The sequence below is a fragment of the Esox lucius genome, chromosome 13, assembly GCF_011004845.1.
Source record: "Esox lucius isolate fEsoLuc1 chromosome 13, fEsoLuc1.pri, whole genome shotgun sequence".
NCBI lineage: Eukaryota > Metazoa > Chordata > Actinopteri > Esociformes > Esocidae > Esox > Esox lucius.
The window spans coordinates 22,176,864-22,204,652 of NC_047581.1; the positions used below are offsets into that span (position 1 = coordinate 22,176,864).

A 27,789-nucleotide genomic window follows, 5' to 3' on the forward strand; every position below is an offset into this window, starting at 1 on the left:
CATCTGTGAATATGGTTTTTTAATCCTGTCATTTTGGGCTGGATGTATGTGTGAATAATCTATAATTAGAAGCACTATCACACCTCAGTTCCATCTTTCAAAGGGAAGTCATTTTGATGACATGGTGCACACATATTGGCACATAGTAAACTGTTTTCAGAGGGGGTGGGCATTCCGGATCGACACCCGACAACACACTACAACCAGTACCCAAAAATCCCAGTCTTTACATGAATCAGTGCCCGCTTGCTGCAGAGGTAAACTGCATTGTACGGTTCAAAGGGTCATTGTCTGCCACCTACCCTCCATAGAGGTCCTACAGTCATGAAAACATGCAGGCAAGATGGCTGACATCTTCCACCTTTGTCACTCACTGTTCTAGAAATGATCCTTCACCTGGTGGAGGGCAGTTCATGACCAAAATAAATCCAGTTTCTTACTCCAAACTGTGGCTCTCATTAATTGGCCGTCTATCACAAAATGACTAATAAGACTTGTTCACCAGTGATTCCGTTGGATTCATTTTACCGTGGCGCCCCACCATGGCAACATCTTTTTTGTGCATACATTACTAGGCAGGGAAGAGACAAGTGTCTTGAAAGAAAGAGACAATGGCACAGAGGAGAAAGCCAGCAGGGCACTTGGAAGAACAGAGAGAGTAGACCAGAGTGGAACAGAGAGAGCAGAGCGGAGAAAAATACAGAGGAGAGAGAAAAAAGTTAGAGAAAGAATGGAGGAGGAATGGGAAGAAGAAAGGAAAAAAGTTAAGAGATTGAGAGGTGAGAGGAAGAAAGGTAAGAAACATGTGCCTCTTCCCCAACTGCCCTCCCCATCAATGAGCTGAACTATAGGAGAATGAAGTGTCCCCCCGCTCTACATTCCACGCACAGCATATTCCAGAGGAAATTCTGGTGTTCACCACACCAAGCCACTATAATACTGCTAACTAAAAAATCTGAACTGTATTGATCCGGGAACTGCTGGCCTCCCTGCATCTGGATACAGTAGATGCATATACTAGAACTGTAAATCTCTCTCAGCATTAAATGTACATATCGGGTATACTCTTACTGAAGATATCCCATAAACTCATCAACAATTGGATATAATGTAAATATGTATCATGTTTATTTTGAGTTCTGTCCCTCCACTATATATTTTCTGTCAACCAGCAGCACGATTAACTCAAGTGAAATTGTGGTTTTGTGTAAATGTCTAAGAATATAAAGGTGACTATGGTTTTATGGTGTTTTCCCGACATAGGCCTAGGCAACAAGGTGAACAATAATTCCACATGACAAACTGATCATAGAAATTTAATTGGGAGATTATTTAATTAGGGGAAAAAAAGCTTTACAGGCATCCTAACAGTGTACATATCAACATGTCTTAAAAATATATTAAGGGCAAATTCATCCAAAAAAAAAAGTTTTTTAATGATGAAAATATTAATCCCAATGGAGTGATAATTCATATTTGAAAGGAGAGAGGCTGTGTAGAAAGCACATCTTATTCCATCCCTCCCCAAAACGCATGTTACCTAAACTTGAACCAGAGTCTTATGAACGGAAACATATACCACAATAACACATTCATTATTTAATGTGGGCAATGCAAGCATGGCTTGGGGTTAGGAGATATGAACAGGATGGTAAGCTGAATATAATGCACATACAGACATCACTTTTCTATTAACCTAAAGTCTCTTTAGCTCCCAGCCCATAGTGGATAGGCAGTCTCTACATAGCACTTGCTAGATTGCTTACATCCACACATGGGTGAAATTAGGCATCTTTGTTATCACTATTAGTTAACATTGTGTACACAAGGCCTCTTTAAGCAGATACCAACAGTATTGCTTCTATTTGTGAACATAAGGCAAAATAAAACTCCAAGAAGACAGTTTTTCAATGAATTTTTTTTTCTCACTTAATACAGAAACACCCTTGTTTCTATATTTAGGTAAAAAGACATTGTTTTCCGGAGTTAATGACTGAAACGAATTGTGTGTATTTCTTTGAATAAAGATGGAACAGTCTAGAGTTGTTTCAAATGCAGATGAAAATGTTTTGGGACAGTGAATATTCATACATTTCAAATTGATACGCAATCTGGTGATTTCACTCTGCATTGGAAAAAAAATAAGATTTTGAATTTAAGCATCAACATGGCAGGTATTCTGTGGATAGTACTGGAGGTGTACTTGAGTGTTGATGGTACGGTCTGTTCAGGATGTGTATGGTTTGCACTCTTCCTCAATGAGTGCTCTCTATGATGATGGCGATGCCCTGTCCACCACCAATGCAGGCTGATCCCACAGCGTACTTTCCCCCTATCCGCCTGAACAGAAAGAAAGAGAAATAAATAATTAAACTACACCTCTTTAATTCTGGTTAAAAACCTTGTCTAAACCTTTACATCAGACAACAATTTAGCATTCATATTTGTTATTATATTCTTCTAGTTCTGGATCAGGTTTCTATTGGCTCTTTACTTCTTCAGACTATGTATCCTGAAGGTTTTGCACATGCCCATTGACTTTAGAAGACTACTACTTCATGTAGTCCTCAGCTCGGATAGTCAGGCAATAATGAAATGGCTTTGTTTGGTGTAGGCCCAGTAACCCGAAGAAACACAGCCTGCTGAGGCAGCATATCAGATGTTATTTTCAACACAGACTAAGGAGGCAGATAGGTGCACTCGTAAAAAAATCAACTCACTTTATTTTTATAGATCAACAATTTACAGATAAACTGTCAAATGTGGTCATTTTCAGCAACTTAAACTATATGGCAGCTGTACTCAAAACACCACATAAAACATGGAGCTACATGGGTGATTAAATCAGGTTTCCCCCAGATTAAATGTGTGTAGACGGCAACCTGTAACCTGTATGAGTTTTTATCACTGTACTTCAGAAATGAAGCAGCGACGCAGGCTACTTGATCTTTATGAAATCATGGGTAAAGATGGAAATGTATAGTGGGAGTTTTAGTAGCAGATATGCAAGAAATGCTGCTGGAGGACAGGGAATTGGAAAGCAACTAAAATCAATGTCTTTTAAAGACTGATTCACGTCCTGGGTGGTAAGAAGATAACTGGTGTGATTTTGGGGTTACCTGAGCTCGTGAACCAGGTGGGCAGTGATGCGTGCCCCAGAGGCTCCCAGAGGATGACCGATGGCAATAGCCCCACCATCAGCATTACTCTTTGCTGGGTCCAGGCCCAACGCCTTGGCCACTGAGAGGTACTGAGCAGCAAAAGCCTCATTCACCTACAGTGAAAAGGGGAGAGACAAGAAGGGCAGGATAAAACAGGACAAAGAGCAGGAAAGACAAAGCAGGAAAAAGACAGGGGTGAGAGCAGAAAAAAAGAGAGAGTCAGGGGGGAAAGAAACACAAAAGGTGAGCAAAAACATACCGAAACAGGGCAACCAAATATAATTTCCTATTTAAGAACTTGAAATTGACAAGCATACCTCCACCAGATCCATGTCTTGGAGGGTTAGACCTGCTTTCTTCAGAGCTTCAGTGATTGCAGGTACTGGGCCTGAGTGGTGAATAAAACCTGATGTTACCAAGGGAAACCACTAGAGGACCATCATGATGCAAATGAGCCATTTGTTATCGGTCACCCACCAATTCCCATAATGCTTGGGTCACAGCCTGAGACATGATAGGCCACTATTCTGGCCAATGGCTTGAGATTGTGCTCCTTCACAGCTTCTTCACTTGCTATCACCACAGCAGCAGCTCCATCAGAAACACCCTGTGATTGGAGAGAAAAAGAAAGTACATTAAAAACTAACACAGATCCAGCACACTACAATCAATCAAATTCATTTATAAAACCCTTTTCACATCAGCAGTTGTCATCATTGTAAGTGCTTTTACAATGATTAACACAGGCACAATTTCCTAATATGTTGACACGACTGGATGAAGGGTTGGGTCCAGTGAATCAGTCGTATTTGAACTTACTGATGCATTGGCGGCGGTGACGGTTCCTTCTTTCTTGAAGACAGGGGGTAGCTTAGCCATCTGCTCCAGGGAGGTTTGGGGGCGAGGGTGCTCATCCTGGGTCATGGGTACTTTGCCCTTCTTTGCCTTCACATCAATGGGTGCAATCTCTGCCGTGAAGTGGCCTGCCTCCTGAGCTAAAGTTTAGAGAACACAGACATAGAGAGGCATGAGCTCAGCATTCAGACTATCGTGATATGCATCTGTGTTTCTGGTTATCCTGATTAACCAGGAAGAGTCTTCAAGGACCGTAAACGTCCGAGCTCATTTAAGGTAAGTGTTGCCCTCTGACCTGCCTTCCACCTCTGCTGTGTCTGGTATGCGTATTTGTCACAGTCTTCTCTGCTGATCTCATATTTCACTGCCAGGTTCTCTGCTGTGATGCCCATGGGGATCTTTATGTGTAGGTCAGTAAGCCCTGCCCACAGAGTGTCCTCCAGCTGAGACAAAGGAGACAATACACATTAGCTCTGTTGTTTGCTTCGGTTAAGGGCCATTGTGTTCAGCAATAAAACTATTGCTCCTAATTTACTCACTGAATACCTTGAGGTCGAGTCCAAACTTGGTTCCGAAGCGGATGTTGCGGACGGCATACGGTGCCTGACTCATGCTCTCCGAGCCTCCACACAGTACCACCTCAGATTCCTTCAGACAGATTTCCTACAGAGACACACATTCATAAAAGGGGATAAATGCTAATTTATCCCTAAGCCAAGGAAGAAATATCCACTGACATGCCTACAAACCGTAAAAAGAAAGTGTTGATACCGTCGCTGAAATCACTGTAGAAGCCTGTGACCTAAAATGCTCTGTGTTAGTTAATATTTATTTAGCAATTGTTGAACACCCACATTACAAACGTCCAGTTTGTTCAGAGATAACAAAATGTAGTCTCGTGTCTACTTTACATGAGCTCCACTGATGATGGACTGAAAGCCGGATCCACACAGGCGGTTCACAGTGAGTGCCGGCACAGGGATGGGAACCCCACATCTCAGGCCTACGTGACGGGCAATGTATGGAGCATCTGCAGAGCTCTGGAGGGGAGGAGGACGGCGAGAGAGGAAGAGAGATAACGTCAGCTCACAAGTTTCCTTTCTACCCCATACCCTTAAACTCTGCGGCATTCCAGGCCCACCTGCATGACATTTCCAAATATGACACTGTTGACAAGCTCTGGCGCCACTCCACCAGCGGCAAGTGCTGCCTTGGAGGCATGCTCTGCCAGGTCTGTGGCACTGTGGTCCTTCAGCACCCCACCGTAGGTGCCAAACGGGGTGCGCTTAGCAGACACAATGAACACATCTGGAGGGCGAGGAAAAGAAAGTTGTTGAGGACATGAAATTAGCAAATGTCTAAAACGGTAATGACTGGATAGCAGCATTACATTTTCCTGTCACAGAACTCCTTTGCAGTGTGTTTGTAACTGTCATGAATCTAAAAAGTTGAGTGGGTAGAGAGCATCAGGTTTCTCGGTGTCCATGTGACCAATAAACTTAAATGGGCAGCATACACACAGGCAGTTGTGAAGAAAGCAGATCTGCGCCACAACCTGCTTAGGAGGCTGAAACAATTTGGAATGGACCCTCAGATCAGCTGCACCATTTAGCATTTTTTTCAAAGGCTGCATCACTGCTAGGTATGGCAACTGCAACTGCCCTGAATTGCAAGGCGCTTCAGAAGGTGATGCCAACGGACAAGTTCATCATCAGGACCAAGTTAGCTGCTTTCCAAAACATCTATAACAGGCAGTGTTAAAGCCTTAAAGATTTTAAATATCCCCGGCTGCAGGCTATTTCCAAGACTAAAGACTGTTAAACAAGACTGACAAATTATATTAAATGGCAATCCATTTGTCCTCACCTTCATGACAATTTTACAAATGCATACAGCATATTTTAATTTATATTCAGGACTGGTCATGATGCAATAACATTTGATATGAAATGTCATTGTCACCTTTACCCTACATTAATTTCCATCTCATCTTGCCTTAAGAAATGCAACAAAATAGAGGCACACCGTCAGTTTATACAGTATGTAGAGTGTAGACACCTGACAACAAGAAATGTTACTTCTTTATGAGTAGAAACAAACTGACAACGGTCATTCATTCAATTAATTCACCCACAATAGTAAGATTGAGTGTGGAGGCTGAATAGTGACAGCTCCACAGATATAAATAATTTAATCAGTTCAAAGTTTTGAATATCCAATAACGACACCTAGAACTTTATCTACTGGCAGGTGTCTTTTGTTAGGAAAGCTATTTAACTTTGACAGACAAATAAGCAACTTGGCACAGAATCATGTATTTTCTTACCCATAAGCGTATAATACAAAATAACAAACTTTTACTTACTTCTGATAAGTGACATAATGGTGATTCCTACTCACGTCCACGACGGCCCGGGTATCGGTATGAATGGAGTGTGAACTTTGGTGCGTCTTTCACAAATATCCTAATGCTATCTGTCTCAAACGCTAAATCTTGACCTTTTGCCTAAATATTGTGTAATTTACAATTCAGACAACAACATTCGATAAAAGAACGTCTTGCCAGAGATTTTATTTAAATAAGGAGATGAACATCACTGTACCGCTCCGGCCTATGCTGATAGTCATCACGTGGTGCTGAAATAGTCATTCATAGCAGTAGCGTGACAAATAAAAAAACGCCAATATTATTTACCTATTATTTACCCATATAAGAACTTTTTACCTATTTCAAATGTTGGGAAATATCTATAATGGGGAGCTTTAAGTTCTCGTAATTAGAGCAGTTTTTTTTTATGTTGCTAAAACCCCTTTGACGAGTTCAAGGACTACACTGATTGTTTCAGAATTACCCACAATCCGTGGCTGTAAGAAAGGAGGGTTCCTATCTCTCCAAATATATATCTGATCTGGTTAAATTCGCTATACATGTTAACTAGAAGTATATCCTTTAATGGTTACTATCAGAATATGTATTGAGCGGTGTAGATATATTTAAAACATGGTCTATGTTATCAAATGATAAATGTAAACGAATCAATGTTGTAACAATAAGATTGAAAGTGTCCATGTGAAATCCGAGCTAAATTTACGTAATTTTTTTGTTGCACTTCCGTCAAAGATGCTTTCGAACCTCAAGGGGAAAGCAATGATATAAATGTATTGATAAACGTTCCAATTTTAATAAACAGACAGGAAAGACAATGTCCCTCGCGGTATCGCGCACCCTGTGTAAGATATTTTCACGACAGACTACAACTCCAAGGTGAGATGCCACAGGCACTGTGTGCAACAATGCTGTGCTGGTTATTAAAATTCAAGCTAACGTTAGCCTCAGCGTTTTGGTTGTTTTATTCTTGCCTGTAGTGGTGGATACACGATCCTGTCATCCAGTTGTTTGCTAAATCTTGTGGTGGCTAGCTGAGTTATATACTGTACTGTCTTATATACTATAGTTAGCTATTTACTGCAGTCTTGCGAGAGATTGAGGTTGTCTTCTTCCCTTCATTCATCTTCTTCTACACAGCTCATTTGGCATTGGAGGGGATTGTCATGTCCGAGGTCCTTGGTTTGCATCTGTTCTTACATTGAAGACATCTGCGCCACTAAGGTGAGATCCTGTTGTCTATAAAGGGTTTGTTGTACGCTTTCAGTTTTTACATTTGGCGTCTTATAACACTAAGTCATTTAGCTAGCAGACGCTATTATCCAGAGCGATTGACAGTCAGTGCATTCATCTTAAGATAACTATAGGTACATTTTAAACAGCATGGGCAGCAAGACTGGTGCAACATACAAGCCCCCCTACATCAATGTAGTAAAAGCAACAAAATACATGTTTTGAAATGGCTTTGTTAAGGCTCAGATTTAAACCCAGTTTATGTTATTGCAGAACCAAAAATGATGCATGATTACTGCTTGTAGCTCTTTATAGAAGAGTGGGACACAATTCCACCACAACAATGTGAGAGAGTGTTACACATCTACAGGAATCAGGAAGCATGGTATATGCGCCATTTGTTTTTTTTGTACTACAAGTTGAACTCACTCGTTCTGCCTATTTCTACTCTTAACAGAGCGGAGCCCAAGAAGAAAAAGAAAGTAGATCCTCGTAGAGAACAGTTGGTAAGAGAAAGACTGAAGAAGAAATTGAAAAAGTTGGAGAAGGTTCCTCCTGAGCTCATTCCCATAGAAGACTTTGTAACCCCAACTAAATGCATGGATGAGACAAGGTATGGCTCACACGCACACAAACACACCCCTTTAATGCTTGAATTAATGGATTTCTATACAAATCCCATTAATTAATGTGGGCACTACCATTTGTTACTATGAAGGGGGCACAAACATAAACAAGTACTCTCTGTTGTTTCACTCCACATCTTAACATCCAATTGTCCCTTATCTGTTAATATTCACTAGGGTGCGCAGTTCTCCTCAGCTTTCCTTTGAGGAGAGTGAACGACGAGCTCTTCTGCTGAAAGAGTGGTCCCGTTACAAACAGGTAAAAATGTTTCTGTTAGACAATGTTGGTCAACATTTTGTTTGTATCACTACACTCCTGTTAGAATCTGGTATGGAAGAAGTGAGCAGACCTTTGTGTTCATTTATATACAGTAGCAATCAAACGTTGGGACACGAGTAAACAGTCAAGTGTATTTCATTATCCGTACCAGAGCATGTGAGCGGAGTTGAGCGGGAGCGGGCGGATTTTGGACTGAGCAGAGCGGCATTTTTAAAAGGACGGAGCGAGCGCCCTATTTCCCACTCAGCTCAAACGCGAGTCTAAGCATTCTCAGTCGGGCCTGACCCAGAATCAATCTGTGTCTTGCAAAGTCATCAACATACAGTACAACAGACAGTAGACATAATGGAGTTCAAAAAGTACTTTAAAAAAGAATATGACAAGTCATACAGGTGTAGTATCAAAATAAAACGAACTAACAATGATAATGTGGTACAAGAAAACGAATGTGGAGACATCCTTTTTGTAAGTAAAGATTCATTTTGGAATCTGAAAAGATCTCTCGAAAAAACGAAAGTGTGCTACGTGAACACGCTGGGAAGACAGCAAAAGGTTAGCAAATTGAATACCTAACTTGTAACAAAGTTTAAATTTAATATAGTGTAATATTCAAACATTCGTTTTGTCATTCAAGTAGGCCTAATGGTTCGTTTTATTTAATTTGTGTCGTCCGTGAATTTGTATTTAATAGAGCGAGAGGAGGAGCAGCAGAAACAAAAGAAAACGGTTGAGGAATTCAAAAGTTTCTTCTCTGTACGCAAAGGCCCAACAATAACAAAGGAGAGAAAAGGAGAGCTGGATGTAGCATTTTTTAAAAAGGTTGTGGTCTGAGCTAAAAGTGAAATCTACATGTAGATTTTTTTTCCTTTTTTGGTGCCAGCAGGGGGCAATTTGAGTGGAGCGCGAAGCAAATGCGTTGAGCGCTGAGCGATAATGAGCGGAGTGGCCTGATGTGGCTTTGAGCGGAGGCGCGGAGGGGTGAACAGTTACGTGAGCGATGAGCTGAGATTCTCACCGCTCCACTCCGCTCATGTGCTCTGATCTGTACTATATTCCACATTGTAGAATAATAGTGAAGACACCAAAACTATGAAATAACACATGCAATCATGTAGTAACCAAAAAGGTGGTTGAAAGAATCATGAAGGTGGTTTAGAGAATGCAGTGTGAAAAATGTTCATCAAGTCTAAGGCTTGCTGCTTTAAACAATCTACAATAAGAAATGTATGTTGATATATATTTTTGGGTTACTACATGATTCCATGTGTTATTTCATAGTCTTCACTATTAAAATTGTAGAAATAAAGTAGTAAAAACAGAAATACCCTTGAATGAGTGGTATTTGTGTCCAAACTTTATTTATAACTTTATATCCAATTCCTGTGCCACATTTTTTTAAATGTATTTCCTCTTGTCCCTGCTATGAGCAGGCCCAGCACCAAGCTGAGATGGAGGCAGTAGGCATGGCAGTGGAAGCCCAGAGGGAGGCACTGGAGCAGCTACGCCTGGAGTCAGAGGAGCTCTACCAGGCAGCACTGAGGCCAGACCCTCTGCTCTTCCCTTTCAACCACCAGGGACCCAGCTACACACCACCCAAGGCCCAGTATGAAGCACCAGAAGGCAAATACAACAACATCACCAAAGTCTACACCCAGTGAGATTGAGGAGATATTAACATTGCAGTGTCTTTCCGTGATGTGAATGGACTTCATAAACATGTCGAGAAGATGAACAGACACAAGAGCTTAATTAGACCAACAATAGTGGTTGGATATTTCATTTGAAGTGGACGGGTAATTCAACCGCTTCCTGAACGGAGGACTGCTACCCTGTCACAGTCACTGTATTGACCACTGCTCTATCACAGACATGCAAGTTTCATTTTCCCCTCAATTTTCATTTTCCCCTACTGTAACGCCTTTTTATTTGTGAAGTACAATACAATAAATTGCACTTTCCAAATTTATAAAATGTAAATCAATAAAATCCAAACATTGGAATCAGAAATAAAGTCAAATTTTAATGTGTGAGAAACATACCAAGGGTTTGAAATAAAGGACCACTTTTATTCATATGCATTTTACCTGTATAACACGTGGTTGATAACGTATCCTGTGAAGTAATGAAAAAATGTAGGCAGCCACTTAATATGCAGATCGGCTGTCACACCGGGTGATCTGCTCCTTATTTATTAACTGTCAATATAAACTGTATAGTTTGCTAAAGATTTATTTGCATACTGCCAAGGGTGGTCCAGCAGTCTAGACCGCTGTCATTTGCTAAACATGTACTGTTTCAGCATGGTTGGGATCTGGCCCACTGCCTCTCACATCTGCTTCACATTTACTGTTTCAGCATGGTTAGAATCTGGCCCATGCCTTTTGCATCATATTGGTCACAATTTTCTTTCTAGAGATGTGTTCAGTGTGTTTTTACATTCAGAAACATTCAATCAAATGCAAACTATGCTGTACTTAATGAGCGGTCACTCATTCAGCTAACCTGGCAGTCATCTGATCCTTTTAGCAGTTATCCAAAATAAATTTCCCAGTAAATACACATATACAAAGTATACACACACATCTTAAATTTGTATAATTTGTGGAAAGAATACACAAGACAATGTCACAATGAATAATTGTCTTATTGATCTCAGTAAAATAGTAACTGTATAGCAGTAGAATATGCCTCCCAATGGATTGAACACCTCTGGAAAGATACCATCTATGCCAGAGTGCTTCTGGTCCAGTAGAGCAGGCTTTGCCAAACCCAGCACTAAAACCGCAAAACAGTCTTAAAAGCAAATTAGCTGGGCCAAAAGCCTTCACACCCAACAACGGGGACACACTCAGCAATGTTGCAGAACATCCAGATGGAATACATTGATTAAAACAGACCATAAACAACTGCCTTTATAAGAATATGTGAGGTAACAATTCAGCAAAGTTGTCAACAGATACGTGTGAAAAGCCCCAGAACTATGATTCTTAAGCCACAATCTTCACAGTTGAGAGGAAAGACAAGTTCTGTTTTTGTTATGTAGCCAATCTCAGATGTCACAATGATATTGATTTGCCCATGTTATGGGCCATAGCAGAGTTGACTATGGAGGTGGTTAGGACTGGGAGTCCGGAGGCTTGCCCTGGTGGAGGGGCATGTGCCAGTCTGTGGGTGGGTCTCGTCTCAGGTCCCACACAGGGGTGAACCTCTTCTTGTCCGCCTCTCTCTTTCTCTCACTCTGCTGTAGTGACTCCTGGTGGAAGGGGAAGACAGTTGGTTTGGGAACAGTGGAAGGCAAGTCTTTCAAAATCAATCTATTGTTACTGTTGGCAGCCAACATTTCTGGATGGCCAGCCTTTTCCCCATCACAGCAGAAGTGATGGAGTGCTAAACTGTACCTTGGTGTCTGGGCCTGGGTTCCTCTCCCACGCTCTACACATGTAGTAGTCTTCCTTCCACTGTCCGCAGGAGGGGGATGTGCCATGGGCATAGTAGTTATGAAAACGGTTCCAAAGGCTTTGGCAGTGTTTGAACTCACCCCAGTAATCATCACAGCTACGGGGTGGCTAGGAAGCGAAAAGTTACAGGTACATGTAAAAATACATATTTGCATACAACACATTTTATACATAGACTGCCATTTTGGGGTACGGCTTCTGGGATTAGATGTAGGCACCTTTCTTTTTCAATCCTTCCTGATAGCTAATATATATATATTTATTGCGTTAACCTGCAAGACGTAGCAACTATTTCAACAAATCACGTCGATATTTGTCTTTAATTCGCTTTTAACACCATTGGGAAATTTCTGTGTAATTCGTTGTTTTATGCACCGAAGACCAGGCAACGCAAGAAAGTAGTTACTGAAGATCATGTCCAATTTAATTACGTTTGGTGGTGTTAGCGTGCTGTAAGGCAAATTAGACTCGGAACAAAATTATGTTGTAACGCTAACTAACTCACTGGAATGGGCTATATTGGTCAATCGGGACTTCTATTATGAACGGTCACCTTAACACTTTATATACAATACATGTATTTAGTACATTACCCTCCACATTGATCCAGAATCAACCATCGGTGTTATCTTGCTTTTCAACACAGGGTGACCTGCTACACCACAAAGCAAGACTAAACAGAAGTCCCGCCCACCAACTTCCGCTATAACCGAACAGAAACTGAAATATCTGGAAAGATTCTCTCTTCTACCCAATTAATCCCCTGCAATACAGAAAAGTAATTCCATATACAAATAACATCAGGATTAAAGAGAGACTTCAAAATGCTTTACTTTATTTCAGAGTTCATAAATAAATGAAAAAGCAGTTAAGAATCACTCATTGTCACTGTCAAACGTTTCAAAGCCAAACGGGTTCCAATGTCCTTATTCTGTTATATTCCAAAATATCAATCCAACTCCATCTTGAACAATAACTCAAATAAAAATAAAAGAAATCATGATTTTTCCATTATGGATCAAAATGGTATAACAATGTGAATGAAAGCTTGGCTTAGGCTGGGCTCAAACCAGTTACTATCACTCAGTTTCTTAAAAGTGATGTATCATGTTAACCAACTGGAACTTTGTTATACCATGACCAACAGAAAGTTAAATCCTGCAGATTCTTTCTAAAGGACAGAAAAATGAACCCAGCTCTTTTCATAACTTGTCTAAATTGGTTGTAACTGCTAGGTGTGTTGGTATTTATATAATGTGCACTGTCAATTAGCCTCAGTTTAATACGATAGTGCTTCAAGGTTTTCTGCCACCTTTCTTGCGTAGTGACTGTCCCTCCCCAGAGAAGGCAATGAATTCAGAATCCTCCTGAAAATAAGCAACAAGATCCGTTTCAGCTCACTGTAACCAAATGTGGCACTAGTTCCAGAAAAAAAAAAGTGATGAAAAGTGGATCAAACAACTGGATTTAATGCTTTACTGGAAACTACTAAACAATATATACACAACCACCCACTGACTAAGATGTGTACCACAGGAAGCATTAAAATGTAACCAACAACTAACCAATGTAATTAGACCCCGATCCCATACATTGTAGCTAATCTGGCTCATATTCAATTTCATGCATTCTAATTTTAATATTTACAGAAAAGGGTTGGAGCAGTTTTACATGTTCCTTCTTTGTCCTGAGTACTTACATCCTCTGCAGTTTTCCTGGGCTGAGGCCTGGAGTTTCTGATGAACGTGATCCTCCCGACTTTATACTCATAGTTAGGAATGCCTCTGTATGGGGACAGGGAAGCGTTAAATGTTCAGACCAGGGCTGACCTTGAGGGCTTCACAAAGGGGTTTATGCAGGAGTTGTCTGTGTACTACATGTGGGTGTCATAGACCCCTGGCACAAGGAAGGTTACTTCAAAGCAATGTGGCTAACTAAAAGATGTTTATTGGCAAAAATGTATCAGTGGAGATCTACAGTAAATGCACAACTTGAAAATTACTTGTTGATTACCAGAGCTGATAAGCCTACCAATTTCCTCAAACACTAGCTGCTGGTATGACGCTCCAGACAGCAGTCCCAAGTAAAGCACTGTTGATGTCCACTTAGCATTCAACATGAGCATCCGGAGAGACCCTAGCCTAACACCGGCCGTTGTCTGTGCACCTGAAAAATGTACACCTATTTGCCGTTGTCACACTTCCCAACCTTTTAATGTCACTTGGATCAATGGGAACGGGGCTGGGTTCAATGCCCTTCTTTTTGCCATCCAGACGATTGCCAGAACCAGTGAAGGCCTGTAGATAGTAATCATAGGTTAATGAATAGTTTCAACTGAGAATGAATGTGCATAAGCAACACATAAATGGAAGTGAATGTGAACCATACAGATGAACTGCAAACATCATCGCTAAACATAATCTCACTCTGAATCTCATGTCCATGTCAGTCCAAGTGCCGGGGTCTCCTTCCTCCTCCTGTTATGAGGGCAGAGTGATTTAGAGGTAATCACAATTTACACTGTTAAGACTGGGAACACTGAAAATATAAAACTGGTGATTCCTACTGTGGGCTCCTCTGGTACTTTGTAACGTCTCTCCGGTTCTTTGTATCCCAGCGGAGCATCGAAGTCCACCTTAGACAACAACAACAATCGATTTCTAAGTGAAGCAGAGACATCTCCATCACCAGCATGTTGCTATAATAGTACAGAAGAGCTTACATTCATATCACATTCAATGATAGACACTGCCTTGTCTGGCTTAGTCTCCATCACTCGCAGTTCATAGATCTGAAATCAGTGGAGAAAAGAGGTTAGAAATATAACAGGGCAGGCACAAATGGATTTCATATCTAAAATTTAGAAGCAACATTCTGGTGCCAAGACAAATTCCATGACAGTTTTGCCTTGTTCATGGACTGTTTGTACATATTTGCAATTTTAAACCAATAAATAGTTACCTTTTCATTGTAGTTAATTGCGATAACATCTCCTGTGGTTAAACAGGCAAAGTTTCTTAAGGCATTTTCTAACCTATGAGACAACAAAGCAAAATTTAAGAATCTTTTCAAAGGTGTTTTTATAGCCATTTTTAAAGTCAGTAAATGTTGGGATGAAGGACAGTTGGACAAAGCTAATGAGGCATTCATACGTTATCTTCAAGAATCAATTGGTGTACAATGCCCTCCTTAATTATGTGCAACAAAAATTCTCTTCTTTTGGTTCTACACTTGACAAGTTAGACATTTCTATCAAACAAATACTAGTAAGTGTAATTACAGAATCAGAGCTTCTATTTCAGTGTATTTGTCTTTTTTTGGTTAAACCATTGAGAAATGACAAGTCTTTTCATACATAGTCCACCTAATTAAATGAAGCACTTGTGTTAGCATTCTGTCACATATCCTTTGAATGCAATAACTTATTGAGTGAGTCCAAAGTCATTGAGCCATTGATCCCACTATAGGCTGGGTGTGCTCTGCTTCTTACATTCTTAACTGCTGCTAAATCTAGAGGGCTTTGTATATCAAGATTTTATATAATGAAATCCAGAAATGTATGTAGAAGCTGATGATTACAGCTTTAAAATGTGCAGACAGATAAGGTTTATCACTGTACATACACAGCTTTGGGGTTAGTGATATCCAGGAAGTCTGGGCTCTGGGGCTGGAACTTGGAATATGTGGCCACCATAAGGTTAACACTCTCCACCTGGACTAGGCCCCCTTCCTCTAGCAAGAGGTTCTGCATCATCTGCAGGGGAAACACAAAGTCTCCCAAGTCAACACAGGTTCTCTAAACACAAGGGAACATGATATTAATGATCATGGCTTACAGTGGGAAGAACAAGTATTTGATACACTGCCGATTTTGCAGGATTTCCTACTTACAAAGCATGTAGAGGTCTGTAATTCTTATCATAGGTACACTTCAACTGTGAGAGATGGAATCCAGACAATCCAGAAAATCACACTGTATGATTTTTAAATAATTAATTTGCATTTTATTGCATGACATAAGTATTTGATCACCTACCAACCAGTAAGAATTCCGGCTCTCACAGACCTGTTAGTTTTTCTTTAAGAAGCCCTCCTGTTCTCCACTCATTACCTGTATTAACTGCACCGGTTTGAACTAGTTACCTGTATAAAAGACACCTGTCCACACACTCAATCAAACAGACTCCAACCTCTCCACAATGGCCAAGACCACAGAGCTGTGTAAGGACATCAGGGATAAAATGGGTCGTGGCTGGGTCTTCCAGCATGACAACGACCCGAAACACACAGCCAGGGCAACTAAGGAGTTGCTCCATAAGAAGCATCTCAAGGTCCTGGAGTGGCCTAGCCAGTCTCCAGACCTGAACCCAATAGAAAATCTTTGGAGTCCGTATTGCCCAGCGACAGCCCCGAAACCTGAAGGATCTGGAGGTCTGTATGTAGGAGGGGGCAAAAATCCCTGCTGCAGTGTGCGCAAAACTGGTCAAGAACTACAGGAAACATATGATCTCTGTAATTCCAAACAAAGGTTTCTGTACCAAATAAGTTCTGCTTTTCTGATGTATCAAATTCTCCCCACTGTATATTGTGGGGTCAGTAAACCTCAAATGCAATGAAAATTCCTCCCTAAAACAACTAGTAATGCTACATTGTTCAATACCAATGGTCTAGAACTCAACCTTTTCTGTAAATATTTTATTTAATAAATTGCTGAGGTGTTTGTTTCATTTTGGAACTCGAATTTAAGATAATTGTACAGAAACTTTTGTCAATAAGTGTTTCTTTCACTATATGTTGTTTACCACTGTCAGCACTTACACCAGGGCTTGACATTAATTGGTTTGGCCACTTATCCTTTGGACAAATGGGTCAGAATTGTTACTTGTCCAATGGTAGAAAATACTTGCCAGAAACAGAACTTTCAAGTATTTTGTTCTACTTGCACATCTGCAATAACAAGCAGTACATCTCTCCATCTCTAAACAATTATGGAACAAATGTACATACTATTTTCCCCTCATAATTAGGGAGGGAATATTATATATAAATAAAATCTGATTTCCTAACAGCCAAAACAGATTTGAACAAAAAAAAAACATGAATATTCAGTGTAATATTACTTAAATAATAAATGTATATACCACGTTAAGTTGTACGCTTCAGAGTTTTTACTCAGCGTACATTTAGTTAATAATTGAAGGTGATTCAGAGGTACCTGGTAAAAGCATTGTGAAAATGTACATTAAAATTATGCTTCTTCAATATGGTGATTAACTAAAATAGACTCACAGACTCCTGTACTATAAAACCAAAATGTTCACACAATACCTAGCGACAGCAAGAGAAATGTATGCGACTCGCCGCATTGTTTGCCAAATTCCACAAAAGGCTCAGTCATTCTGAGCATTGATCATTAGCCCTGGTAGGTCAGGAAATGTGAGGAGGCACTCCCTATGCAAATTGTCAGATTTCAATTACTTCATCCTAACTCATCACAGACTTGAGGTGACAGGGGAGACTGCACTGCTTCAATAAGATTGCATTAATTAAATTCAGCCTTTCCCTAAAATGGACTGTACACAGAAATGTTGGTTGGACACTGGTCCAGGATTTATGCAATGTCCCCAAATTAGGATAATTTGTCAGTGGTTTTAATTAAAGCATCCTTAGATAGAAAACTGTAATAAAGGAAATTATTTATGCTTTAGTTATTCAAACTGTACTAGTAAAAAGGAAAACAAGAAATAAAAAAAAATCACCCAGCTTACCCAGTGTGGCAGGTAACAAATCCCCTCATCTGCTACAAACTCCAAGACACCACAGTGTGTCATTCTGTCTGAGTTCTTGTTGGTCAGTTTGAACAGCATTGGGTAGGTGATGTTAAGTCTACCTATGAGTAAAAAGAGTGACGGGTAAAAACAGTTTAAATGTTGTGTATAGAACTCAGGTTACAGAATCTTGATAAAGCAAGAGTACTTACTTAGTTGGTCAAGTGCAGATGGTGGCATTATAACTATGAACAGAAAACAAACAAATCAATGAGTAGTTAAAAACACTCAACAGAAAAAACAACAACAAAATAATTCCCATTCCGAATTCACACAGTGTATAATAAACCTTGTATAATAAACCTCAATTTCAAGTGCACTCCTAATTCTAAGCAATTACAAGGCAACAGGAAATATGTTGTCCCACAAATTGCCACTTCAAATATCACATCTGACTAACGAATAGAAGTTGATTATTGGGGAACAATGATTTAACGTGTGACGATCACTTTTCAAAACGAATAGAATACTCTAACAACTCAGACAAAGCCTGGTGTAAAAGTCCATATAGTATTTTCTGGTATAGTTACAGTATTTTAGTTAATTGATCATATACAGTGAGGACAAAAAATATTTGATCCCCTGCTGATTTTGTATGTTTGCCCACTGACAGAGAAATGATCAGTCAATAATTTTAATGGTAGGTTTATTTGAACAGTGAGAGACAGAACAATAACAAAATCCAGAAAAACACATCAAAAATTATATAAAATGATTTGCATTTTAATGAGTGAAATAAGCGTTCGACCCCTCTGCAAAACATGACTTAGTACTTGGTGGCAAAACCCTCACAGAGGTCAGATGTTTCTTGTAGTTGGTCACCAATTTCGCACACATCTCAGCAGGGATTTTGTCCCACTCCTCTTTGCAGATCTTCTCCAAGTCATTAAGGTTTCGAGGCTGACGTTTGGCAACTTGAACCATCTGCTCCCTCCACAGATTGTCTATGGGATTAAGGTCTGGAGACTGGCTAGGCCACTCCAGGACCTTAATGTGCTTCTTCTTGAACCACTCCTTTGTTGCCTTGGCTGTGTTTTGGGTCACTGTCATGCTGGAATAACCATTCAGGACCCATTTTCAATGCCCTGGCTAAGGGAAGACGGTTCTCACCCAGGATTTGATGGTACATGGCCCCGTCCATCATCCCTTTGATTCTGTGAAGTTGTTCTGTACCCTTAGCAGAAAAACACCCCCAAAGCATAATGTTTCCACCTCCATGTTTGATGTTGGGGATGGTGTTCTTTGGGTTATAGGCAGCATTCCTCCTCCTCCTAACACAGCAAGTTGAGTTGATGCCAAAGAGCTTGGTTTTGGTCTCGTCTGACAACAACACTTTCACCCAGTTCTCCTCTGAATCATTCAGATGTTCATTGGCAAACTTCAGACAGGCCTGTACATGTGCTTTCTTGAGCAGGGGGACCTTGCGGGTGCTGCAGGATTTCAGTCCTTCACGGTGTAGTGTGTTACCAATTGTTTTCTTGGTGACAATGGTCCCAGCTGCCTTGAGATCATTGACAAGATCCTCCTGTGTAGTTCTGGCCTCATTTCTCATGGCTGTTCTCATGATCATTGCAACTCCCCAAGGTGAGATCTTGCATGGAGCCCCAAACTGAGGGAGATTGACAGTTCTTTTGTGTTTCTTCCTTTTGCAAATAATGGCACCAACTGTTGTCACCTTCTCACCAAGCTGCTTGGTGATGGTCTTGTAGCCCATTCCAGCCTTGCGTAGGTCTACAATCTAGTCCATGACATCCCTGGACAGCTCTTTGGTCTTGGCCATGGTGGAGAGTTTGGAATCTGATTAATTGATTGCTTCTGTGGACAGGTGTCTTTTATACAGGGAACAAACTGAGATTAGGAGCACTCAGTGTGCTCCAAATTTCAGCTCAGTATAAAAGACACCTCGGAGCCAGAAATCTCTGATTGAGAGGGGATGAAAGACTTAATTCCAAAAAAAAAATGCAAATCAATTTATAACATTTTTTACATGCCTTTTTCTGTATTTTTTTGTTGTTATTCTGTATCTCACTGCTCAAATAAACATACCATCAAAATTATAGACCGATAATTTCTTTGTCAGTGGGCAAACGTACAAAATCAGCAGGGGATCGAATATTTTTTTCACTCACTGCAGCTAGAGAACTTACTTTTTCCTCCTTTCTCAACATCAGACCGGTCGTTGGGACCCGCCAACATGGACACAGAGTAGCAGCGGTATTGAGTGGAGAAGCGATTTTGGAAAGCCCGTGGGATTGGGTGGTCAAACATGTTGAAGGAAAACTGTGGACGTTGTTTTATGTGAAAATAAATAAAGGATACTAAAAGGTCTGTTGAAAATACATCCGACTTACAAATATATACAAGTTCTTGTCACATTTATTGTCGTTGGCTAGTTGGTTAGATCAAACGACATCATCATACGTTAACTATCTGACAAAAGACACCCTATTATACAATTTCAAGTAGTACAAATGTAAGCAACTTAGTAAGGTAGGTAGATAACTATTTGGACGTATTTTTGTTTTTAATCAGACAGTGACAGTGCATCTTTAAGTTGAATGGCTAATGTATTTAGCTAAGCTAACTAGTTATTTCCTAATAAATTCTGATATGATGCGAATAGTTTACAGTCTGCCATTAGCAACCGTTAAAAATATTGTCATTTGCTAAACACTTACCATGATGAAAAGTAGCACTACCAAACCGTATTATATATAAAATAAAGCAATAATAAAACAGAGTTGTTATTATCCGTCTAACGGCTGAAACTCTTATGTTGTCTTCCGCTTAGCCACGATGACAGCAGGACGTGACGTATATAACAAAACAAACATAAACACGAATCAAAATCCTCAATCCAGGATTCTATCATACGTGATTGGGTTAAAGAACTGGGTGGATAGAAGTCTCATGCATCCAATTTCTATTGGTCAGTTTTACACATAACGATAAAGCAGAGTTATATATTGGCTCTTTAACCTTTGTTGGAAGACGTGGGGGTTTTGGCGCCATATTTCCAATAAGGAAATATAACAAGAACGCGTCTGGCTCCAAGTGGTGGAGTTAAGTGACCGTAACGTTATTTTTTATTGTGTTTTTCAGTTTTCTTACAGATTTACCAATATATGGTGAAATGTTTATTACGGACATAAGGAAAGAATTCTACGATGTTGTCGTGAACCAGGTGAGATTTTGTTATGACAATGAATGTAACAATTTTTTCTGCTCACTAGTACACTGCTTCAATACAAAACTAGCTACAGTCAGTTCCTAACGTTTGCTGAAACAATACAATACCACTGTATTGGCTATCTGGCATTAGTCAGCTACTTAATTATTATGAGTGAATTATTTCCCTGTTAGTAAAGATGTTTACTTATACGAACTTCTGTCAATGATATTGATATTTCCTTCATTGCTTTCAGAGAGTTGCCCTCCTGGTGTCATTGGATATCGATGCACTCTGCGCATGTAAGATCTTACAGGTAAGTCAATGACTCTGTCTCTTGCTAATAAAGTTGTCATCTGTTCTGCTGTGTGGTTGTCTAATTCATGTTTCCTGATTACATTGTCCACCCCCATCTACGCAGGCACTGTTTCACTGTGACCAGGTCCAGTACACCTTGGTACCAGTGACAGGATGGCAAGACCTCGGAACCGCATTCCTAGAGCATAAGGAACAAGTAATGTGATAATTAGTATTAATTTAATTATTGTACTAAAGCCTAAACGTATTAATCACAAGTGTATTTTTTGCTCTATTTTTTTCTTCAGTTCCGTTATTTTGTCCTGATCAATTGTGGGGCTAATGTTGATCTCCTGGAGACCCTGCAGCCAGAAGAGGACTCCATCTTCTTCATCTGTGATACACACAGACCTGTGGATGTAGTCAATGTCTACAATGATACCCAGGTAACCAGTCAATGCAATGTATGTCCCAAATGATGAGTAAGCACACTATCTTGGGAATCTGGGACACTATCTAGTTGCATCTGGGACATGGTCAGTGTCTGTAATTGAGGGAAATATCGTCAAGTGGTTGCATAACTTAAGTAGCAGTTGGAAAAATACCCTTTGAGGATAGTTAAAGAATAGAAGTTGTTATCCTGATGAAGAGTGGCCAGTACCACCAGTGTTCTAAGCTTTGGCTCCCACTGCCTGCAGGTCAAGCTGATGATAAAGCAGGATGATGACCTTGGAGTGCCCTCTTATGATGATATTTTCCGTGATGAAGAGGAAGAAAGTGGTGACTCTGGGAATGAGAGCGATGGTGACCCTGAGCCTTCTGGGAAACGAAGGCGATATGAGGAGGTATGCAATTTTTTTACAATGTTAATGGCTCCATCGTTTTTAGAAAATGCGTACATAGATAAACACCTTGCGCATTTGTGAGCTGAGTTTAAAGAGTGCAGTATCACGCCTGGTTACGCTGGAGTTCAGAGTTTGTAATATGTTGGAGATGGTCGCCCTCTGTCCCATGTCAATTTTGGTCCAGTGTCGCTCAGCCATGAGCTCTGGGCTTACTCTGGCCGGAATTTTAATTTAGGCATAGCCTATAAAAGTTATGTAAATGTTGAGTGTTTCTCATATCCTCATTTTAAACCGGCCTGCACAGTCACATATGTAGCGAATATGTGTGTTCTTATGTGTCTACAAATTTGTTTGCAAATTGGGTAAACAGGCGTTGAGTGTCTGGAGCAGCGTGTGAGAACCACTATGTGATCCATGAACTGGATTTGAGACACTGAACTCCACACACTAATCACGCCCTAGTTTTGTTCATGCAACGCTTTTAAACGGTGGCCCTTTGTAATGGATTTCCCCTTTTAACTGTTACACTGTGGAATTGGACGTGTATACTTTATGTAGATTTCAACAGTTGACAGTGCTGATGGATTGTAGGGTTTTTGCTGATGGTCATATCAACGTGTACTCATGTTTTAGGGGGCCGTGGAAAGAAGAATTGAACGGCAGCGAGCAAAGCGAGAGTGGGAGGCGAGAAGGTGACATTTCTTTAGAAGAGTTGAAAAGTTGTAACTGTCTAATGACCTTGTGCTGACGGTGACATTTAAAACGTTTCATTTCAGACGTGAGATCCTGTTTGACTATGAGCAGTATGAATACCATGGGACTTCAGTGAGTATGGAATGTGTTTTAAATAAGACTGGTTTATAATTATCTTCTGTAAAATACTAAAATTATAATTTTATTTTGTCAGGCTGCAATGATGATATTTGAGCTGGCTTGGGTGCTGACCAAGGACACCAAAGATATGCTGTGGTCAGTGATGTACAGTTCTTTATGTACTGGGTAGGAAATTAACCCCCGCTACCTGACAAATGTGGGTATATTTTTGTTTTGGCCCATAGGTTTGCCAAAATCACCAGCATCTGTGGCAGGTAAACATTAGCCAAAAGGACAGTTCAGAAAATACCTCCCAAAATGTGTTAGTCCTAAAAACAAAAACACAAATCAACTCTGTCCAGATTCTCCCTGAGTCTCTCTGATTGGACGTTCAACCACATATATCATGAGCGCATCACTTGGTTGAGTGGCAAGAGCTTTGGCTCAAAATCTATCAGCGCATTGCAAAACAAGTGGTGTTGCTCTAACTGTCCATATGGACGTAGATCAACACTTTGCTTTCTCTCTGGTCAGCTTGATAGCGGAAATATAGCAGCTGGGATATAAAGACCAGCAGTGGTAAAAGCAGCACCCTGTCAAAGCAAAGAAGAAACATTTGTTTTCTGGGAAGTAGTGACAGGATGAGGCCGTAAAGGTGCAAGATTGGCTAGTGTATGACGAACCAACAGCAAATGTACTGTTTGCCCTGTCATCAGTATTTCTTGTCATTTGTCATTTATTTTGTGGTGAAAATGTGAGGTGAACCAAAAAGTTAATTTCCTACCCTGTTTATGAATGTAGAATGTATCTTTATTGGCAGTATTCGTAATTACACAACGCTTGTTAAAAGTGATTTTTCAACAGGTGGGCTGTGATTGGGCTGACTGACCAGTGGGTGCATGATAAAATCACTCAGTAAGAATATTTAACTCGTACTCTCTTTCATTGACCTTAAAATCCGATTAATTTCTGAAAGGAGAGAAGCTGGTTTAAAGTGTAAGCAGTGCTAACGTCTTCTGGTCGTTTCTGTCCCCTCTACCTCCAGTATGAAGTATGTAACCGACATCGCTACCCTACAGCGCCATGTCTCTCGTCACAACCACCGGAATGAGGACGAGGAGAATTCGCTCTCCATCGACTGCATGAGGATTTCCTTTGAGTATGAGTATCCTTTACTGGCCAATCAGGAGAGGTTAGACTTGTCATTACAGTTGGTTTTAGACCCTTTGTTCGCTAGTGTTGTTGGCGAGATTGGCAAGGATTTGATTGTTGTCTCATTGTTTTGGCTGTCTCCGTGCCGCGTGTGTCCGCCGCTCCCTGTGGGTTGAGCCTTGACAGTGTGTCTCAGTCTGCGTCTGGCCCTGTACCAGCACTGGTCCCTGTATGAGAGTATCTGTAACTCCAGTTACTCCTCCTGCCACTTCAAGCTGTGGTCCATGCACGGTCAGAAGAAACTCCAGGAGTTCCTTGCTGACATGGGGTACGGCTTCTGTTTTATGGCTGTCAATTAGAATCTCCAATAACCATTGGTCACTTGGGATATTCAAAACCTGGATATGATTGCTTATCAATCAGCTACTGCTCTTGAATATTTGTTGGTCCTCTCTAAATGGAGAATGTATAGTTTAATGTTATCTGGTCACTGGTTAGTAATCTCATTTTGTATTTTATATTATCATTTGTATTTTTTTTTTTAATTCTGAATTGTTTGAAAGCATTGTCCATGTGTTTTTGTTTCTCCAGTCTGCCCCTTAAGCAGGTGAAACAGAAGTTCAACTCCATGGACATGTCAATCAAAGAGAACCTGCGAGAAGTCATAGAAGAATCCTCCAACAAATATGGGTGTGTCTGTGTTCTGAGACAAATCTGGAAATGTCACGGTTTCTATTAGGTTTTGTGTATGATAAATAAAATATGCCCCTTCCTTTTGGCATATTTAATTGGCCTCGTCATTGCTGTTGTCTGTCCCTGTAGTATGAAGGACATCCGTATTCAGACATTTGGGGTTCACTTCGGCTTCAACAACCGATTCCTGGCCAGTGACGTGGTGCACGCTGCTGCCGCCCTGCTGGAGAACACTGAGAAGGACGAGAGCCCCGGAGACAACTTCATCAAGGCCCTTGACTGCCTCTCTCGGTAGCACACACACACACGCTGCTCATTTAATGTGGATTTCATGTACTGTTTCTGCACTCTCCTGATTGTCATGAGGACTTCTAGCAGCATTGTAACTTGGCTCCTCACCAGTTTTTGATACAGTTTGGCCAATAGGAAATGTTGTTTGCGACAGGTTTTCCATTGCAAAGCAGTTTACAATGTGCACTCGTTTTCCTCTGTAGGAGTAATTTGGAGCGTCTCCATGGGGGCATTGCCCTGGCTAAGAAGAAGCTGATGGCCATACAACAGACTGTAGCCAGCTGCATCTGTACCAACCTCATACTGTCACAGGGACCTTTCCTCTACTGCTACCTCTTGGAGGTTAGTGGCGTGGGTGCGGGCGGCGTGGGTGTGGGCGGCGGCGTGGGTGTGGGCGGCGGCGTGGGTGTGGGCGTGCCCCCTAAAACCCTCTTCTCCTCTGTTCAGGGCACTCCAGACGTGAAGCTGTTCTCCAAGCCCATGGCTTTGACTTTGCTCTGCAAGTACCTGCTAAAAGCCTTTGTCTGCTCTGTAAGTGCCTTACTGTGCCCCACTTCCCCTGGGTTTCCTGGGCCCCGTCTGGCCCTTGCCCTTTTCAATTTGTTTTAAATGAAAATGACCGTTTTAGGTTATCCTTTGGTCCTTCTCATGTCTGCCCATGCCTGTTTGTAGACCAGAAATAAGCGCTGTAAACTGCTGCCCTTGATCATGGCTGCTCCCATGGACGTGGAGAAGGGAACGGTCCTTGTTCTGGGCATTCCCCCGGAGTCTGACACCTCAGACAAGAAGAAGTGAGTCCATCACTGGTCTGAGTGCAACATCACACAAGTTCAGTGTCCATTCCTTTGGAAACCACACATGGTATTTTTCTATTTGTTTCTCTCCGTCTCCCTCTCCAATAGTTTCTTCGGCCGTGCTTTTGAGAAGGCAGCTGAGAGCACCAGTTCCAGAACTCTCCACGACCACTTTGACACCTCCAGTAAGTAAAATGTTATTTGTAATTGCGTACCTTCAGACTTTTTACAGTAATTAAAATACTGAAATTGTAGTTGAGGTGTAATTCATCAAAATATTATCATTATTATAACAAAGTTATTTTATCAGTCACAATCATCAGCCTGGACCAAAATGGAATGCGTGTGCGACTTGCGTGTGCGACTCGCGTGTGCGACTCGCGTGTGCGACTCGCGTGTGCGACCTGCGAGGAGCCAGCCTGATATCAGCAGGTTGGCGGGCGCAGCCTGTGCATGGAGAACAGACTAACTATAGGTAGCCAATTCAAAACACATCTAGCAGTGGCTAGTTCTCTAATGACCTATTTATTTCAGAGTATTATACATCACTATTGTGTGGTTACCTAACTGAGGTGGTAGCATAGCTCAGGTACAACCCTTCACTGTTTAACTCTTGGTTATGCACGTGTCTTGAAAAGGAGTGTTTCATAGATGTTTGCTGAGAAGTCAGGGAGCTGGGGCTATAAATGTGTATTAACCCTGTATATTGGCCACATGAGGGCACACATGAGCAGGACTTTCTCAATGCTTTGTGGGGGATCTCGTACAGGTGTCTGAAGTCATTAACTGCTTTAATGATTATGTGATCAGAAGTTCAAAACACCTGTTTGCAATAAGTCTATCAGTATGTTTTGGTATGAGATGTATATCATAGTGTGACACAAATCTTCCTTAACTGGAAAAAACGAATGTTCACCCTAACACCATAACAGCCTAACGCCTTGTCTCGACACAAGAACAGTTTCTTTCTTTCCTCATGAACCTGCCCCCGGAGCCAAACTGACTATAACCTGCTCCCCACATACACACAACCCTCAACCAGACAAATCTATAACCCCTCCACACACACACCCCTCAACTGGACAAATCTGTTACCTCTCCCCACATAAACACACGCAACCATCAACTGGACAGAATCGATGACCCCTCCCCACATAAACACACGCAACCCTCAACTGGAAAAATATATGACCCCTCCACACACACACACACACAGACACACACAACTCTCAACTGGACAAATCTATAACTACACACACAACCCTCAACTGGGCAATTCTTGCACCTTACATTTTTTTTGCGTTAATTACACAAAATACCCAGTCTGTTTTTATGCTTAGTCCACTTCTTGCTTTTATTTCGTTATTGCAAAATTGCTGCCCCAACAGGCAATGCAACTAATTCTGAAATCTAATTCTAACCCAAACTTTAACCCCAGCTTTAGAAATGTGATTTTGTAAGGAGCGCTGACCAAGATAGGATGAGTACACTTCTCTTTACACATGTTTTTCCTATGCAGTCATTGAGCTAAAAATGGAGGACCGAACAAAGTTCCTGGATGCCCTCATCACTCTGCTATCCTAAGGAGCGGGTTGAGGTAGTGCTCCTATAGCTTAAGTGTAATTTTTATTCTGGGAGGGACTTTGTCAGTACAAGAAGGTTCAATGTCTCCGGTGTGCTTTTACTTTCAGTCTATGAACAATACTTTCCTTATTTTGTATATTTATTTTTCATGTCCGTAACCTTTGACACCATATCTATCTGTAGTGTACAGTTTTATCTAGTGGGTGTGTGTGATGATTTTAATGTTTTTACTGTCATGTAAATAGTTCTGTATTTTTTTTAAAAATGGTTTTAATGTAACTCATTTAATAAATGATCTATGATAAACATTATTGTTGAAGCTTC

General features: G+C 40.9%; 5 protein-coding genes across 5 annotated transcripts; 2 read left to right on the forward strand and 3 right to left on the reverse strand.

Annotated features, from left to right (window-relative positions):
• Positions 1-1,311: 1,311 nt before the first annotated feature.
• Positions 1,312-6,557, reverse strand: acaa2 (acetyl-CoA acyltransferase 2). The gene is made up of 10 exons (XM_010876510.5): positions 6,382-6,557; positions 5,158-5,324; positions 4,928-5,056; positions 4,563-4,679; positions 4,312-4,459; positions 3,981-4,156; positions 3,639-3,768; positions 3,479-3,549; positions 3,120-3,274; positions 1,312-2,340 (listed from the first exon to the last, which is right to left on the reverse strand). Exons 1-10 carry the CDS (start codon positions 6,395-6,397, stop codon positions 2,256-2,258), a joined length of 1,194 nt encoding a protein of 397 aa, XP_010874812.2. The 5' UTR covers positions 6,398-6,557; the 3' UTR covers positions 1,312-2,255.
• A 562-nt stretch (positions 6,558-7,119) lies between these two features.
• mrpl40 (mitochondrial ribosomal protein L40) lies at positions 7,120-10,545 on the forward strand. The gene is given in 5 exon segments (NM_001303723.1): positions 7,120-7,281; positions 7,543-7,626; positions 8,093-8,248; positions 8,439-8,520; positions 9,972-10,545. Coding segments are annotated over 5 exon segments (612 nt in total). The 5' UTR covers positions 7,120-7,219; the 3' UTR covers positions 10,200-10,545.
• On the reverse strand, positions 10,542-12,718 carry c13h22orf39 (chromosome 13 C22orf39 homolog). Its single transcript, XM_010876512.5, has 3 exons — positions 12,593-12,718; positions 11,940-12,107; positions 10,542-11,794 (listed from the first exon to the last, which is right to left on the reverse strand). The coding sequence occupies exons 1-3, from the start codon at positions 12,617-12,619 to the stop codon at positions 11,657-11,659; spliced, it is 333 nt and encodes a 110-aa protein (XP_010874814.1). The 5' UTR covers positions 12,620-12,718; the 3' UTR covers positions 10,542-11,656.
• Positions 12,719-12,821: 103 nt separating this feature from the next.
• On the reverse strand, positions 12,822-20,626 carry ufd1l (ubiquitin recognition factor in ER associated degradation 1). Its single transcript, NM_001303732.1, is given in 12 exon segments — positions 12,822-13,366; positions 13,699-13,783; positions 14,208-14,296; positions 14,426-14,476; positions 14,566-14,634; positions 14,722-14,790; positions 14,961-15,033; positions 15,623-15,753; positions 17,768-17,889; positions 17,980-18,012; positions 19,975-20,107; positions 20,506-20,626. Coding segments are annotated over 12 exon segments (930 nt in total). The 5' UTR covers positions 20,509-20,626; the 3' UTR covers positions 12,822-13,294.
• A 204-nt stretch (positions 20,627-20,830) lies between these two features.
• Positions 20,831-27,727, forward strand: cdc45 (CDC45 cell division cycle 45 homolog (S. cerevisiae)). Its single transcript, XM_010876514.5, has 18 exons — positions 20,831-21,011; positions 21,253-21,312; positions 21,418-21,510; positions 21,602-21,739; positions 21,992-22,138; positions 22,772-22,830; positions 22,915-22,963; positions 23,046-23,107; positions 23,816-23,866; positions 23,997-24,116; positions 24,300-24,431; positions 24,695-24,793; positions 24,926-25,087; positions 25,291-25,429; positions 25,535-25,618; positions 25,760-25,878; positions 25,990-26,066; positions 27,401-27,727. Exons 1-18 carry the CDS (start codon positions 20,961-20,963, stop codon positions 27,463-27,465), a joined length of 1,707 nt encoding a protein of 568 aa, XP_010874816.2. The 5' UTR covers positions 20,831-20,960; the 3' UTR covers positions 27,466-27,727.
• Positions 27,728-27,789: the final 62 nt, after the last annotated feature.